Source organism: Molothrus aeneus, chromosome 3 (assembly GCF_037042795.1).
Source record: "Molothrus aeneus isolate 106 chromosome 3, BPBGC_Maene_1.0, whole genome shotgun sequence".
Lineage (NCBI taxonomy): Eukaryota > Metazoa > Chordata > Aves > Passeriformes > Icteridae > Molothrus > Molothrus aeneus.
The window spans coordinates 75,609,448-75,625,632 of NC_089648.1; the positions used below are offsets into that span (position 1 = coordinate 75,609,448).

The window sequence follows — 16,185 nt, forward strand, 5'->3', positions numbered from 1 at the left end:
GGTTTTACAGAAGCTTCCCCAAATTCTGCACCATCTTGTTCTAGGGTGACTTCTACTGGCATTAAATGCAAGAACCTTCGGAGTTTTGTAAAAAACAAAATGAGATTGCAAGTGCAAAGTGCAGGTTCTGCAGTTACATCAGGAGCCAATGGTGCATTTGTCTGCTAAGTGGAAGGCACAGCATAAACCATTGCCTATGCTTTCCATTGTGAAACACAGCCTCAGTCTTTCTGAAGACAGCATGAGATAGAGACACATCTGGGTCAGAGGCCAAAAAAAACCCAAAACAAGCATCTCTGACAACGTGGTTCTCTTGAGTACTGTGTTGCAATTTGAATACTGGTTTTGTCCCAATGGTTGGTTTGTTTGTTTCAGGATTTTTTTTAAAACTTGCTGAGCCCCACTAGCAGTTAACTTACACTGTAGAAACTGGTGTCATGTAGAGAAAAATACAACAGGGTATTTTATACCCTTCATACCAGGCTGTTTGCATTGCAATGGTTTCTCATGTATTAATAATCCTTTGGGATTATCTTCCTTTGATGTGCCTCTTTTCTTACACTATTATTCACTATATATCTGTCAATCATTAGTTTGCTTGCTTTCAGGTCAATGACAAAACTAGAGACTTTTTTTAAAGGCATAGATATGAATAATGTACAGATTCAACCACAACTCTAAGAAAACCTGTTTGTAGGCAGACCTTGATATCAATATATAGTGCTGCTTGTTAGTGTGGAACATGGACTGTAATTTATGATACATCTCCCAAAATTCTTTGAAACTTACAAACATGATGTTATACTATTTACTATTGCTTTAAAAGCTACACTGTCAAATATAGTTAAAAATATAGAAGCAGCAAAAAGGCATTTTTTCTCAGTAGTTGTTTCTTCTTGAAGTCTTTCCCAAGCATCCAACAGAGCTTTCATATTGCCCTGAATCTCTAGTTTCAGAATTTGAATTTTTGTTTAACCTAATTCTAGGATATGCAGTTGCCTACAAGAGCTTACTAACACAAGAGAAAATTAAACTGCGGGAGCAGAAGTGTCAGGGTGTGAAGTAATTTTATTTCTATTTTACAAATGCTTTATAAAGTCACAGGAAAGAGGCTGAAACATCAGTTCTTTCATAATTATTTCACAGAACCAGGTTGGGAAAGACATCTGAGATCATTGAGTGCAACCTGTGATGGAACACTACCTGGTCAACCAGACCATGGCACTGAGTGCCACGTCCAGTCCTCCCTTAAACAGCTCCACGGACAGTGACTCCATCAACTCTCGGGGCAGCCCATTTCAATGTTTAACAACTCTTTTTGTGAAGAAATCCTTCCTGGTGTCCAACCTGAATTTCCTCTGGTGCAGCTTAAGCCTGTCCTCTCATCCTATTGCTTCTTGCCTGGGAGAAGAGGCCAAACCCCCCTGGCTCCAGCCGCCTTTCAGGTGGTTGTTCAGAGTGTTAAGGTCTCCCCTGAGGCTCCTTTTCTCCAGGCTAAACACCCCCCACTCCCTCAGCCGCTCCTCAGCAGATTTGTGCCCCAGAGCCTTCCCCAGCTCCCTGTCCTTCCCTGGACAGACTCCAGCCCTTCAATTCCCTTCCTGATGTGAGGGGCCCAGAACTTAAAAACAAGCTCATTTTATCGGCTTGAGAGAGCTGAACGCTAGGAACTCGTACGACTGAAATATTTAGAAGTCCTACGGAGCACCATTAAAGCCGCAAGAACCACTAGCGAGTAATCCACCTTTTGCCTTTTCTCACATTTTTTGCCCCTATTCGGTAAGGGCTCAATCCACACGCCGAAGTCTCGGCTGCACCGGGCGTTCCCGGCGGCGCACGAGTTAAAGGCGGAGCGGTTTGGCCCCCGCCGGGCGCCGTCGCCGTGGCGGCGCGGGGAGGGCGGGACGGCCCGGCCCGGCCCGGCATGGCCGCCACCGGCGGGGACAGCGGCGGGGCGCCCCGGGAGCGCGGCATGGCCGGCGCCGGCGAGCAGGCGGAGGACGGGGAGGAGAACATCCTGTACGACCTGCTGGTCAACACCGAGTGGCCTCCGGAGACGGAGGTGCAGGTGCGCGTGGCAGCGGCACGGCCGCGGGCGGGGGAGGGGACCGGCCACGTTGGCGCGGGCGGGGAGGCGGCGGCGCCCCGGGGGCTGCGGGGATGCGCTGGTACCTGCGGGGAGGCTCAGCGGGATGCCCGCGCTGCTCCTGGCGGGCACAAGGGCTGTTCGTGCGACCATTGTCCCCTTGTGCCTTTGTGTCACTTAATTCCCACCGTGCCTTGTGCCACCTGGGAAATGTTTCTTGCTTATTGAACAATGTATATCGGGTTTTACTATTGAGCTGGCACAAGTGAAGCTATGATGAATGATGTCCAGGTGTTATCTCTAGAAACTGCTGTGTAGAGAGATGTGGAGTCTGTGCTGGTGAAAACAGGACCTTCGTTGAGTCTACCTTGTATGAGGAAAATTAGATCCTCTCTCTGGACTCCTGTGTCAGTACAGTTGTGTCTCTGCAGGAGCGGGGTAAAAGGGAAAAATATTTCGCTTTACGTACACAATGCGCACAGATATCCATTTCTGATTTCTTAAGCCAACCCTTAAGAAATCAGAAAACACTGTTCTTGTACTGCAGGTTTTTAGTTATTTCTAGCTGTTCTTCTTCCCAGGTCACTAGAAGGGCTGAGAAGCTCTTTCATCTTACCTTTTTCATGTTTTCCTCTGCAATGTGCTGAGCTTGCTGCTTCTACGTCTGCTCTTGTCTGACTTGGATATAGAGGATGCAAGCAATGTGGTTTTATTTCTTTCTTGTAGTGGCTTTTAAGCCCACTGGAATTTTTAATGCATTTCCCACTGAAAGTTGGTAATAGAAACATTTTAACAGAGTTTTGTGCTTAATGACAACAATTGAACAGAAAAGATGTAAAAACATCACAAGTGGAAGAATGTACCTGTTAAAAATTACTAGAGCCATGCTCAAAAAATAGGTTTTCATTTATCAGAAAGATTTTTTGTTGTTGTTGATCTTGATCTGTAAATCCTCAGTTGCAGCAACAGGTATGGGTGTTTGGAAAAGATGATTGCACTATTACCATTTATTAGCTTAATAGGTTATTTGTGCAGATAATCGATAGTTGCACCTATTTTAATTCAACTGTGTTGAGAAATGGTAAGTAGTCTTTGTTTTTAGTAGCATATGGAAACAATTTTCCTGTTGTAATTTCTGCACATTTCTGCAATTGGGGGCACATTTCTGACAAGTGCCTTTTCTGCTGCCATAAGTGTTCTTGAGGTTGTATGGTAAGTTGATTAAAGAAGTGATTAGTCTGAGAAACAACCATGTTGTTTCATCTCCTTTTGCTAAGGGGTCCTTTCAATACCCCTGTAGGTACCAAGGGGGCTGTGAATAGTATGTCAGTGAGGTGACACCTCTCTTCAGTGGCAGCATGTGGGATGCCAGTTTAAAGTGACTGTAACCACAGTCTGAGCGTCCTCATCTGCCCTCACAGTCAGAATTTCTAAGCATTGTTGTATTCTGCTTGTCAGCTTAAGCAGATGGTGCTAGTTATTTTAAACTTGGTATTTCTTGCCTATTTATTTTAAAGATAATACCTGTTTTCAATAGCAGAAGTTGGAAGGTTTGAAAATACTATGCTGTATAGTTTGCTTGGATTTACATTCTTGGAAACTGTCAGTACTCAAGGACACTTCTGATAGTCTTTTTACCATTTTAGTGGGAAATTGATTTTACACTGACAACATAGGCAAACAGATTATTTTGTCAGTATGAGTCAGGTTTTCCCTTAAGGTGTCTTAACAGTGATACTACTTAGGTGATTGTCCTAAATGACTAAGTGTCCTTAGGTGGCTTTCCCTTTGGAGCATCTGTCTCTTTCAACCCTGTTTTTTTCACACTCTTCGGGAAAAAAATCACACCCTACTTTCTTGTAGAACTGAATCTTTTGGAATAAGTGAGGTAAGGAATGGTAGAAAAGGAAAGAAAGTTGAATGCTGCACTGGGGAATGAAATTAGTTGTCTTCCTATGCAGTAATTTAGGCTACAAAGCCAGACCTTAAAGGTTTACAGGTATTTATTGACTTTATTTTTTCTGTTATTTCATTTAGGATGATTAATTTTTAATTGTAGAGTACTAGAACTTACAGCTCTAATTATTGGAAGATGAGTCTTGTGATGAACATGAAAAATCATGTTACATTCAAGACATTGATGAAACTGGCATGGATCTCTTAGACTGAATGCCCAAATTTGCTTTAATTTTAATTCTTGTCAGTATTGTCATTCACCTGTACTGAACGTTCCAGTAAGAGCTTTTTGGGGGAAGAAGAGGAGGGGCAGGGGGGGTTACAGCAGTTATTTGTGAAGGAAACACACAAGGAATTGACTTCAGCAGAGAAGAGAGTGGTGTGAAAATCAAGCCATCCGTGTTCAGGATGTTGATGCCATTGTATATAATGCACTGTTTGAGAACACTGATATATATAATGAGAATAAAAGGAATTACTGAGTAGTAGATCCATGAAGATAGTGATTGAGGCAGTGGCTGTGGGCAAAGTTGCAAGAGAAGACTTGTGAAATGATTTATGGAAATAAAGTCTGATCTAACTCTCTTCTTCAGTTTATTTTCCAAAATGTATCACCTGGTCTTGTGGGGTTTTTTTTTTCATTACAGTCTGATGTTTTGAGATTTCCCCAACACTCACCAGCTGCTGTCCCCCCAGTAAACTTGCAGAGTATGCAAAAAAATCCAAAACTAAGTGGGTGTCTTGTCAGCAATAAAGTTACTTAGATTTTATTTCTGGAATGCTGTAGGGAAGGAGAAGTTGAAGTTGTTTTCCCAAGAAGGAATGAATTAAAAAAGAGCTACAGCATATCTGGTAACCATTGCTATGGCTGAAACGATAAGAATATATTATAAAAAGTAAAATTCAGGTCTTTAGGATATAACAGTAAATCAGTTTTGCAAAGTGTTGAAGATGTGTGGAATAGCAGCCTGTAGTTTAGGCTCAGGAGCAGACACTTAAAATATTAAAAAAATTCTAAAGAGATGTAAGCAGTTTTAGGAAATGTTTTTTACTGGGAACTTCCTCATAAACCAAAAACTTTTAACAAGCTCTGCTTTTAAGGTCCCTAGGAAATTGCAGCTCTCCCTGAGGTACTAGGGTAGCTGTAAGAAATAATTTATGCTCTCACTTATTTTGCTGTAATGCCTTGTTATTTCCTGGCTGATCAACCTGAATGTGGAATGTTATCTATTAGTACAGCTGTGTTTGCTTCTTACATGCTGTGAGATGACAGCCTGCTTATTTGAAAGACTGTTTATGGATTGCCAACTTTGCTTGGAAAATTAATCTTTACTTTAATAATTTAAATTTGGGAGCGCAAATATTATTTTTTAAGCATTGACATACTGCAGAATGTTGATAAATTTGTATGTCTTTCAGTGTTTACTGCTTTGTAACTTGGTGAGGTCTGAATATTTCAGAAATATTCAGAAACAAGAAATTTGGTCTATGTATTTTATTTTGAATGGAAGAGAAAATTCAGTTATTGCCTATTCTAATGCTCAGTTTGTGCTGCTCTAATATTCTCATTAGAAAGGTATAAGCACGATTGCTTATTTTTAGGATTTGTTTGTGGATCCTTCCTTATTGGTTATCCTTATTCTCTTCTCAGTTTTGTATCTTTTTTCTGCTTCTTACTGGCAAATAATTTTATCTCCTCTTATAGATAAGAATGTATATCCTGTGTTGTTTTGTATTCTTTTTTTCTGTGTTTGAAGAGTGCTTTCATTTGTATGGTGACTGCAATTGCTCCCTTTGCCTAAAGTAGAGCAGGGCAAGTGGAAAGGCTGTGTGAGATGCTATGGAGTATAGGTGGTTATCTGAGTGGCCATATTGCATAGTACAAATTGATGTAAAAAGGGGGCTTTTTTCAGAAATAGTTTATTTTTCTTGATGTTTCTGAAACTTTCATGAGCAATCTTTAGGTAGTTTAGCACTTAGATATTAGCATAATATGTTGCACACCAAGTACTTGGACTGCTAGGCATTACAGATCATTGTGGCATTTATTTGGCATAAAAAGAATGCTTTATAATAGCTTACAGGAGACATAATCAGAAGGCAATGTCTTTTGTTGCTACCCAAAGATTGAGGCAAAGCTGAATCAACAGACAATCTGTGGCACATTTTGTTTATTGCATCTTGGCATTTAAATGATTTGGCTTTATAAACTGTTTTAGCTTATGCAGTTAAAGTAGACATTATATGAAGTGGTGAGTAATAGAAACTACATAAAGAACATGAAGGCTAGGAGCCAACTTAAACTTAATCAGTGAATGTATGTATGAGTATTGTATTTAAGTTAAAATGTGTGACATGCTGTCTGATGATTATTTTATTGTAATTGCAGCCAAGAGGCAACAGAACACATGGTGCATCATTTATCATCACTAGAGCAATTGCAGGTAAATATTACTTGTTCCTACCTTCATGACTTCTAAGACTGTGTGGATTGCTTGTAATTTTTACAATTTCTGCCCTTTAGAGTGCCTAATGATGGAAGTAGAATACAGCATGTGTTTTCAGGAAGATGTTTTCTGATTGTGAACATGGCTGTGTTATTTTTATGTCAATTTTGTGAGCATTCTTGTCTCCATTAGTTTGTTGGGACAAACTAATAAACCATACATCTTAGAAATTAACAAGCTCTGTGTTTTGCAGAGCTTGTTAATTTCTTGCAGAGCTTGTTTTGCAGAGCTTTTTTGTGTTTGTATTTGAGCCATTTTTTCCCCTCTCTTAAGATCCTTTGCACTGGCTTGTCTGCTAGTTAGTTCTATGAGGAAGTTTTAGATTCTGTTGATATTACATTGCATAAACCAAGTGTTAAAAGGCAGTGACTGAATTGTATTTTCATCCAGTAGGAATTTCTCTTAGTATTTAAAAAAAAATGTGCAGTGGATTGTTTTTTTTGTTTGTTTGTTTAGTTTGTTTTTTATTTGGCGTTTGCATTTATTCTAACATACGAATTTATTGTCCAAGTATAAAGGATTTTTCTCTCAATACCTTTCTCTTTAATGAGAATTTGAGATTCCCTGTGCAGCAACCTGGAGTGGGTTTTAAGACTACTAGAGATGTAATTTTTACCTCTTTCCATTATAGGTCCTGCATTATTTTTGCTTCGGTACATCTGGTACAGGTAGGTTTTACAAGAATGCTGCAAAAAATATTTGGTAATATTTTTATAGGTTTTTGATTTGATGGAAAGTAATTCCTGATGGGAGTAAAACTGAACACTTGTTTAGAATATTGTCCAAGGAATGCTTAGAATAGCTACTTCACATAAATTGAGTTGCAGCTGAAGTCTAAATAGAACAAGACTGGTATGTACTAGTTTGACTTTGTGCTTTTATCAGAAGCTGAAGTAACATTGCAGTTGGAACAAGTTTCTCCAAACACATACTTGTCCTTTCCACTCCCAGCTGAGATACTGCAAAGGAAGCTGTTGTGAGGTTTTTCTTAAGCCTCGGTGACAGATATGATGTCATGGCAGGGTTTGCTTCCTTTGGAGTAATAATTTTGAATTTTTTTTCTTTGACAATTCAAACTCATATGAAAAGCTTGGTAACTATTTGAGCAGCACTCATGGCATTTATAAATTTAAGTTTTGATTAAAAAAGTCATGAAATGGTCCCAGAAATTTATTTGGGTAAGTACAATGTTTCTGTAAAATCAGTAGTTACATGGCTCAGCAAATTTGAAGATAACAGTTTCCTGTTTTAAAGGATAATCTGTAATGTGGAAAGGGACATTAATGTGACTTCTGTGAAACAGTACTGGACTTGAATTTGGCAGGGAATGCTTTTTTCCCTAAAGCTAGTGTTCTGCTTTATTTTTGTGCACCTACTGCCCCCCACCCCTTTTCTCATGAGAAGTTGATGTTTGTGGGCAACATATGGTCATGTGAGTCTAGTTGTAGGAAGTCAGTTGTAGACAGAATTCACCTACTTTTTTTCCCTCCCTCCAGCAGTCATAGTTAAAAGCTAATTTCAAGCTTTTATAATTTATTCTAGTTGCTGTTTTCATGTATTTGATAAAAGAGTTTTGGAGGGAGCTTGGGAGGCCTCTAGGTTAAAGTCCACTAAAAGCAGGAGAACACTGAATTCCGACTGAGTTCCTTGCAGCTCTGTCCAGCTAGGTCCTGGAAAGGTTAAAGGATGGAGAACCCAGAGAGTCTCTGGTCAGCCTGTTCGAGTGCCTGACTGTCTTCATGGTGAAAAAAATCTCTTCTTAATATCATTTTGGACCTTCCTTGGTTTTGAAATTACAGAGACATTTAGGTTGGAAAGGACCTTTACAGTCATTGAGTCCAACCGTTACCCCAGCACTTCCAAGTCCTCCAAAGGGTTGATCATAGTTTCTTGTGTTCCAGCCATGCACCTCTGTTGCTCCCATCTTCCTGGTATCAGTGAGAATGCTACTGTTTTGTCATCCTGAAGCTTTCTCTTCTTCAGGCTAAACACATAAAATTCTCACAGCATCTGATTTTATTGTAGGGCAAGTATTCCAGTCCTTTGATCATCTGGGTGCCCCTCCTGTTTGCTGGTGTTCTTCTTTCAGTGGGTGTAGCAAAACTGGCTGGTGGCAGATTGTAAAGAGTGATAAATGCAGTTTTGTTCTGTTAGTAAAAACAAGGCTGTTGTTAGCCTTTGTCGTTGGCAGGGTGCAGTGTTGATTCATGTTCAGTTGCAAACCTTCCCAGGTAACTGATGGGTACCTTGAAGCTGAGTTGAGTGGTGTGTGTATCTCAGGTGCTGCACTGGTTCTCTGTGTGTCCTGATTGATCCTGATGGTTTTGGTATTTCAGCCCTGCAAAGTTTTCTCTGCCTGCTGGACTGGTTCGCCTGGTTAGTAAGCAGATCAACTGGCACCTCGTACTTGCAAGGTAACCAGCTCCCATGCTTTGCCATTTCTGCCAGGAGTGAACATATTAATGCTTCCTGTGCTCCCCCACCATCCTCACTCAGCCATGCTGAGTTGGTATTGTGCTAAAGATGTGCTTTTCTTTCTGTTGAACAGAAATACTGGAGGCTCTCACAGGTGGCCTCAATGTGCTGCCTAGGGGCTTCTACCTACCTCCCTTCAGTTAGTGCATCTCTCACTCAGGGCTGAATGTCTGTCTAGCTTTTGGGGCAAAGTGGCTTGCAGTGCAGTCATTTTCAAATTCAAGTCCTGAATTTGGTTGATTAAAGACTTAAAACTTGGCAGGATATATAATTTTAAAATAAGCAATTTATATTTGTGGAAAGTGAATGCATGCTCTCAAGATTTGTCTGCTATTGCATACACAGAGGAGTGAGAGTTCCAAGGCTAGAACCAACTGTTCTGCAGGAATTTTAGCAGCATCTGTGAGATCACTGCCTTTTAAAAGTAAGCACAGAAAAATGGTTCAGTGACATGGTTACATGAAGGTAGTAGGGAAGGTTTATGTTGTATGCAAAGACGCATAACTTACTGAATTATGATAATTGTTTATACCAGATAAAGCAACACATAGTTGTGTACATTGCTGTTGTAAAATTATCTATAAGCAACATGTGACTCTGACCTCTCATGCAGTGGGATTTTAGACCTTGTGCCGTTTTCTTAGTGCTGCTGGAAAGGAGTGGCAGATAGATTTCTCTGAAATGAAAGTAATATCATAGCATGGATATTTTATTTTTAATAAAAAACTGATATTTCCCATTTAATTTTTTTTAATTTTTAAATGAGGCAATTTATATCTAACCATAGAGAAAAGCACCTAGGACTCTGATGCACATTCTGTAAGGAGTGGACTTTAAATGAACTTTCACATCTGTTTTTCTTTCAGCAATGGTAAATTGTTGGCAGTTGTTCAAGACCAATGTGTAGAAATCAGGTAACTTAGCATTATCTGTTACTTCAGCTCTGGAGTTCTGACAAAGTGTTTCTGGTCATTTGCTAGCCATACTTTGACAGATTTCTTTTTTTGTTTTGCAATGTTACATATTGTGAAATTTATCCATGGAATGATCATAAAAGCAGGAGCCTAAAAAAAAACAAAACCCAAACCCAACATAAAATGTCCTTGACCCCCTCAATTATAACAGATGTGTTGATATAAGTATATATCTGTATCTCTCTCTGTTTTCAATATGTGAAAGAAAAAAAATCAAGATCCTCAAAAACACTTAGCACAAATGATGGTCTTTCTAACCTTTGCCTTTCTGCCCCCTCTAGAAATTCTCCCTTAATAAATGGGAGCTAGTACCTAGTGTTCTTCTCTTGGAGTAGCTGGCATGTATAATACTTCACCTTGTTTTACAAGTGGTGTGGATTGCTGTAAAGACTGATGCTTTCCCTTTTCTTGTGCTCTCTTAAGAACAAGCTCTCTTTTGCCAGTTCAAGAGCACATAGCTGTAGAAGAGATCTTGATTGAGTGTGTTTACTTGCTTCACAAAAATCCATTTGCTAGAAGGTCAGACCTTCCATTTATATGTAAAAGAAGCAAGTGTATGAAAATTGTTCAATCAAAAGTGGTGTGAGCACCATAAATGTCAGCTTAAAGACTATAAAATAAATCTTGTGTTTCAACTGTATTAATGTAACTATATTCTTGCATTGTTTCTAAAATTGTAACCTAGAGAATACTGACTAGGTTTTTTTTTTTTTCCTAAAGTTATATGAAGCACTGAGATGATGCTGTCCTATTTTGTACAGCATTACAAATAAATGAGAGATGTTGGTATTTATGCAGTTGGACAGTCTCTAAAATACTATTGTTAGTTACTCTAGCTGCCTAGAGGGTGAAAGTTACTATCTGCTTTTTTGAACAAGTAGTTAGAGGCATGCAGGCTTTTGAATTGTGCATTTGGAATATTTTTATAGTGTTCTGTTACAGAAAATTGAACAGTGGATTTTTTTGTATCTAAATTTATATGAGTCTTATTTCTGCAGGTCTGCAAAAGATGACTTTGTATCCATAGTGGGAAAATGTCAAGGTATGGCAACCTCTTCATTATTACTTAGTGTCATCATTGTTAGTCATACATTGCTAAATGGTGGTGTTGGTTTACTTCAAAATCATTGGAAAGAATCTCTTAATAATTTTGCTTTGTGACTAGCTCTGTTACCCTCTCTCTGCCACTTCTTTCTATTCTGAATATGTGAAACCTGAATTTGAAATGAAATGATAAAACTAATGGTTCTGGGAGACATACATGGTTTTTCTTTCTTTACCCTCCTCTGAGAAAAGCTTGTAATGCTGGTAAGCCCCCTGCATTTTTTTGATGCAATTGACTTTTTGTTCTGTTTAAGGGATTATATTTATTTTTTGCTTTTATTAATAATTTTATTCTTTTTTCATAGTGCCAAAGGATCCTAACCCTCAGTGGAGGAGAGTGGCATGGAGTCATGATTGTACATTACTTGCTTATGCTGAAAGCAGTGGAACAGTCAGAGTGTTTGACCTGATGGGTAGTGAGCTTTTGGTCATTTCACCGGTATGTGCTCTCTTGGTTAAATACCAGTATAGTAGAACTTTTTTTTAAGGATCGTGGATAATTTCCACTTTTTGACCTTTTTAAAATCATGGCTTAGTTTGCTATAAATGCTTACACTGAATACCACACAGAAATGGACTGTAAAAAGTTTGACTATAAAACATCCACCATAGGATCAACAAAAGTCATGTGTAACCCTTACAACAGCATAAAAGGGTATGTTTTACATCTGTCCTAAATTGTGGTACATCTGTAGGTGCATCAGACAGTGGAAGTATGGAATCACCACAATTTGTATTAATAGATAATAAATCTGGACTTTATATGCAGAGTCAAATTGTAAACGAAGAAATATTTCTGCTCAAGTACTTTGCTTGGTACAATATTAGATAATTGCTGTTGACAGGCCCCACACAATATATTTTCTATTTTGCCTGTTCAGAGGGTGTATTGAACTGGTTTGTGAAGGTGGCTCAAGTGTATTTCCTCAATATATTGTCTTTGCAAACACTGTAATAATACAATTTCTTGATAATCAAGATAAAAGAAAATGTATTTAGTTTTAACTGAAACTTTATTTTTTAAATACAATATAGTTAATTTAACTTTCTAGTTCTTTCAGTAACAGAGACACTTTTTTAAAAATCCCCTTTCTCTCCCAATGTCTGCCCTCATTTTTGGGTAAAGACAGCAAGTTTTCCAGGTGATCTGAGTTACGCTATTGCTGGATTGATCTTTCTAGAATACAAAGCAAGTGCCCAGTGGTCAGCTGAGCTCCTTGTTGTTAATTACCGTGGAGAACTGAGAAGTTACCTTGTGAGGTAAGCATAAATTTTTACTTGCTTTGAGATGCCACAGTGAACTTCAGAGAAATTCTTTCTAATCTTTAAAGAAAATAAATCTGAAGTAACGCGTATTTTTTTTCCCGGCATACTTAGTGTTGGAACAAATCAAAGCTTTCAAGAAAGTCATAGTTTCAGCTTTGGCAGCCACTATGCTCATGGGATAACAACTGTCATTTATCATCCTGGTCACAGGTAAGTATTCTGTTTGCTACTTGACATTGGTATGTAAATGATGAACAAAAAGTGGCAAAATAAGCATTGAAGTATGTTGGATAGGGAGGGAGAGAAAAATCTCTTCTTGCTAAAATTGGTATTTAGGGCATCAGTGATAACAAGTCATGTCTCTTTCTACTATGAAAGAGGAACCTTAGTTCATTCACTTGACTTTCATTATTCCATTAGTTAAGTTATGGCCTTTTCTGTTTGAGTACCTTGCATAAGCAACATGCACTTTTTAGAATGTCAGAAATAGCTTCAAAAGAGGTTTCTGAATGTGATGAAGATGGGTAATGTTGAATGGTAAATTTAGGTGTTTTTTTTTTCTTTTGTTTGTTTTGGGATTTTTTTAGTGTGGTGGTTTTTTTTTTGGTGGTTTTTTGTGGGTTTTTTTTGTTTTGTTTTTTTTTGGGGTTTTTTTTTTTTTTTGGTTGCATTTTGTTTTGTTTTTCTATCTGGAATTCATTGCTGGACTTACTGGCGAGCCCATTTTCCCTAGTGTTCTGAGTGGAACTGCCAGGCTCTTGTATTTGGAGTTGTCTTGTGATGTGTTTTCTCTATTAGTAACCTATTGAGTACAGAAACTGGACTTGAAATGTGGACTGACTGCCTGCATGCTCTTGTACCCGATGTAACTGAAATAAGTCCTGGTTAGCCTATTCTATATGCTAAAAATGGGTCTACTTTTTTAGTATCAATTTGTTATGTACCAAGATAAACTCAGCAACTCTGTTTCTATTTCTCTTCAATTGAAGGAACCAAACTTTGTTCTAGATATTTTTCTTGTATTGGATCTGCTAGGATTGAATCTTTCAGTGCAATGTTACATGCAACGTTACATCACTGTATTTTTTTAAATGGAAATTAGGCTTGGCTATAAACTACCAGAAGAAACTCACTGTTGAAAAAACTTCTTCTCATTCTTCAGTATTAAATGAGCTGTCATATCTATCTTAGGAAAACAAATTATTATTAATGAGATGTAATGTTCTTCTAGCTTATTCTTTTGAGAGATTATTTTGTATATGGCTTTTTCTTTCCACTTAATTAATATTTAGTGATGTCACATAATTATTACTCAGTATACTGAATTTACAGTTTTGAGGTAATAGTTGTGGGTTATGGAACTTTGGTAGCACTACGTGACCAGACAGCAGAACCAACCCGTTGTATGCTTTCATCAGATAAGGTTTAATGGTTGTAGTATTTTCTTCTATGTGCAGCCTGTTGAGTGGCTTAGTAAAGTTGAAGAATGGACACTTGAAAAAATGATCAATTGGATGGAATGGACGGAAAACAAAAGAACCAGTGTTTTTTGCCTGATGGATGCAAGTCTTTTCTGTTTTTAAATTTAGTCTGTGGTAGAAAGCTTGTAAATTTTACGTTGGAGAATTCTAAATTTGTGGGTAAAGTCTCTTGCTGAAACTTTCTTGTTATCCCAAAAAACCCTGGAAGTGCTTGGACACAAGTACTTGAAAGTTGTGCATTAAAGAAAATTGTTGCTATGCCTCGAAATTTTAATTTTCAGTAATGTTTGATCACTTAACACATGTTCAACCTTGTCAGTTTGTGCTTTCTTGCATTTCATTTAATCTCAGGTGGTGAAATTATACTGATCTTTCTTCATTGCTTGTAAGGCTTGACTTACTGCATTACTGTATTACTGTGTATTTGCTCATGACCCATTCTGGTGCAATAAAATAGCAGTTAAGAACTTAATTTACTTAATTTTTTCAGCTACATGTATGATAATTGCAAAGAGAATATGTCAGTAGGGAATGTTTCTGAACCCATAGGAAAACTTGAAACTATAGCTTTTGGAATAAATCCAATAATGACTTTTACTGTTGTGGAAAACTATTATATACCTTAAGTTAGATACCTAGTGCTGGTGTTCTCTTGTGATCCTGCTTTCATCTAGGATGGAATTTACAGTGCATTTTAGTCGACAAAACTTAAATGTCTGCTTCAGTGTGAGCTCTTTGTAAACTCAAATCCAAGGTTCAACAGCTGCTTGTTTTGCTATCTTAATCTGGAACTGAATGTGTCATTTCTGGGTTATCTGCAATTGCTGCAGAATATGTTTGATACTATAGCATAAAGTTTGCAATGAAGGGCTTGTGATGAAGGAATTAGAGAGTTTCAGATTTATTTAGAGTTTTTGTACCAAAATTGCTAAGTAAAGAAGGGCATATCAGGTTTTTCTTGGGTACCTCAACTGAGCTTGTTCTTGAGACTGGTGTTACACTGGTTATCTTCCACCCAACTTTGTACAAACCTATGGAGTGGAGTACAACTGAGGTACTGCAAGAGCAGCCAGTTTTTGAGACTGGAGGAACCCTTTTAGATCATCTGATCCATTCCCCTTCACCTCAAGGTCAGCTAGAGGAGGTTGCTTGGAGCCATGTCACTGCAAGTCCAGGACCTGCACATTGTGTCCTCCCTTAGGAGCATAGTCTGTGTCAAGGCCTCTGAGGTGCTGGGGAGCTGCTCCAGAAGGGTGCTGGAGACTGAGCCTGGCAGCACATCACTGTGATTTTTTTAGGTCATACACAAAGACAGGTTCTGGCCATCTTTTTCTGCAAAATGCTGCACTCTAGGCCTGGCATTTACATAGGTCTTTTCCCAGGTTTTGTTGAAAGGGTTCCTGACCCCTACTAATCAGGTGTCTATCTAGAACAAAAGCTCAAAGCACCCTTTGATTAGGACCAGCTGGCAGAACTTGCTAAAAGCTTCTAATGCCTGCTAGCTAGCTCTTCCTGTCAATGACAGGCATTGTGAAGTTCCTCAAAGGCTTTCCAGGAATTCTCTGATAGTCTCAGAAGTAGGTAGCTGTTTAAGGATCTAGGAATGAAGCCTGGAAACTGCTGCATGTTGGCTGGGCTATGTGTAGAGCACATGTGCAAGGAAAAAAAATGAGTCTTCCTCAAGTTCATGTCTCCTGTTGCAGTTTTTGGTGAAAGTGACTTCTTTTTTACTGCTGTAGGTTATTCTTAACACCACAGAATAGCCAAAACTCTTGAGAACTTTAAGCATCACTCTTGAGAGAGATCTTACCACTTTCTACAACTATGTGAAAGGTGGTTGTAGCCAGGTGGGGGTCAACCTCCTCACCCAAGGAGCTGGGAAGACATAGAAGAAGATGGGGTGAAGCTGTTCCAAGGGAGTTTCAGATTGGACATCAGGAGCAATTTCTTCACATTAAGGGTGATTAGACATTGGAGTGTACTGCTCAGGGAAGTGGTGCAGTCACCATCCCTTGAGCTGGTCTAGTTGACATGGTAGTGTTTGATCATAGGTTAGTCTTGATGATATCAGAGGTTCTTTTCCAGCCTGATGATGCGATTTTGTCATTCATCCATGGTATAAAATTATCCTGCTGTACGTTAGTGACGAGCAGGGGACTTGGCATTATTAAATAAACTTTACTGATGTCTTAAAAAGGATTAAATGTGGAAGGAATTTTTTTTTTTGCTTTATTCTTTCTTTGACTTTTGGAGGTGTAGTTTTGGCATCCCTGGTGGCAAGAGCTGCGCTGTGCGAGCGGCAGCCACTACTGGGGGCAGAGCACTTCGGGAATGGT

At 38.7% G+C, this 16,185-nt stretch overlaps 1 protein-coding gene across 1 annotated transcript in view; it reads left to right on the forward strand.

The window, feature by feature from the left end:
- The first annotated feature begins 1,924 nt into the window (after positions 1-1,924).
- NBAS (NBAS subunit of NRZ tethering complex) overlaps positions 1,925-16,185 on the forward strand; it is a 161,429-nt gene continuing 147,168 nt past the window's right edge. The window contains exons 1-9 of the mRNA XM_066547200.1: positions 1,925-2,068; positions 6,432-6,486; positions 7,181-7,217; positions 8,886-8,963; positions 9,891-9,938; positions 10,997-11,040; positions 11,408-11,541; positions 12,229-12,362; positions 12,480-12,578. Of these exons, the coding sequence (XP_066403297.1) occupies positions 1,925-2,068; positions 6,432-6,486; positions 7,181-7,217; positions 8,886-8,963; positions 9,891-9,938; positions 10,997-11,040; positions 11,408-11,541; positions 12,229-12,362; positions 12,480-12,578 (773 nt within the window). The remainder of the gene's footprint in view (positions 2,069-6,431; positions 6,487-7,180; positions 7,218-8,885; positions 8,964-9,890; positions 9,939-10,996; positions 11,041-11,407; positions 11,542-12,228; positions 12,363-12,479; positions 12,579-16,185) is intronic.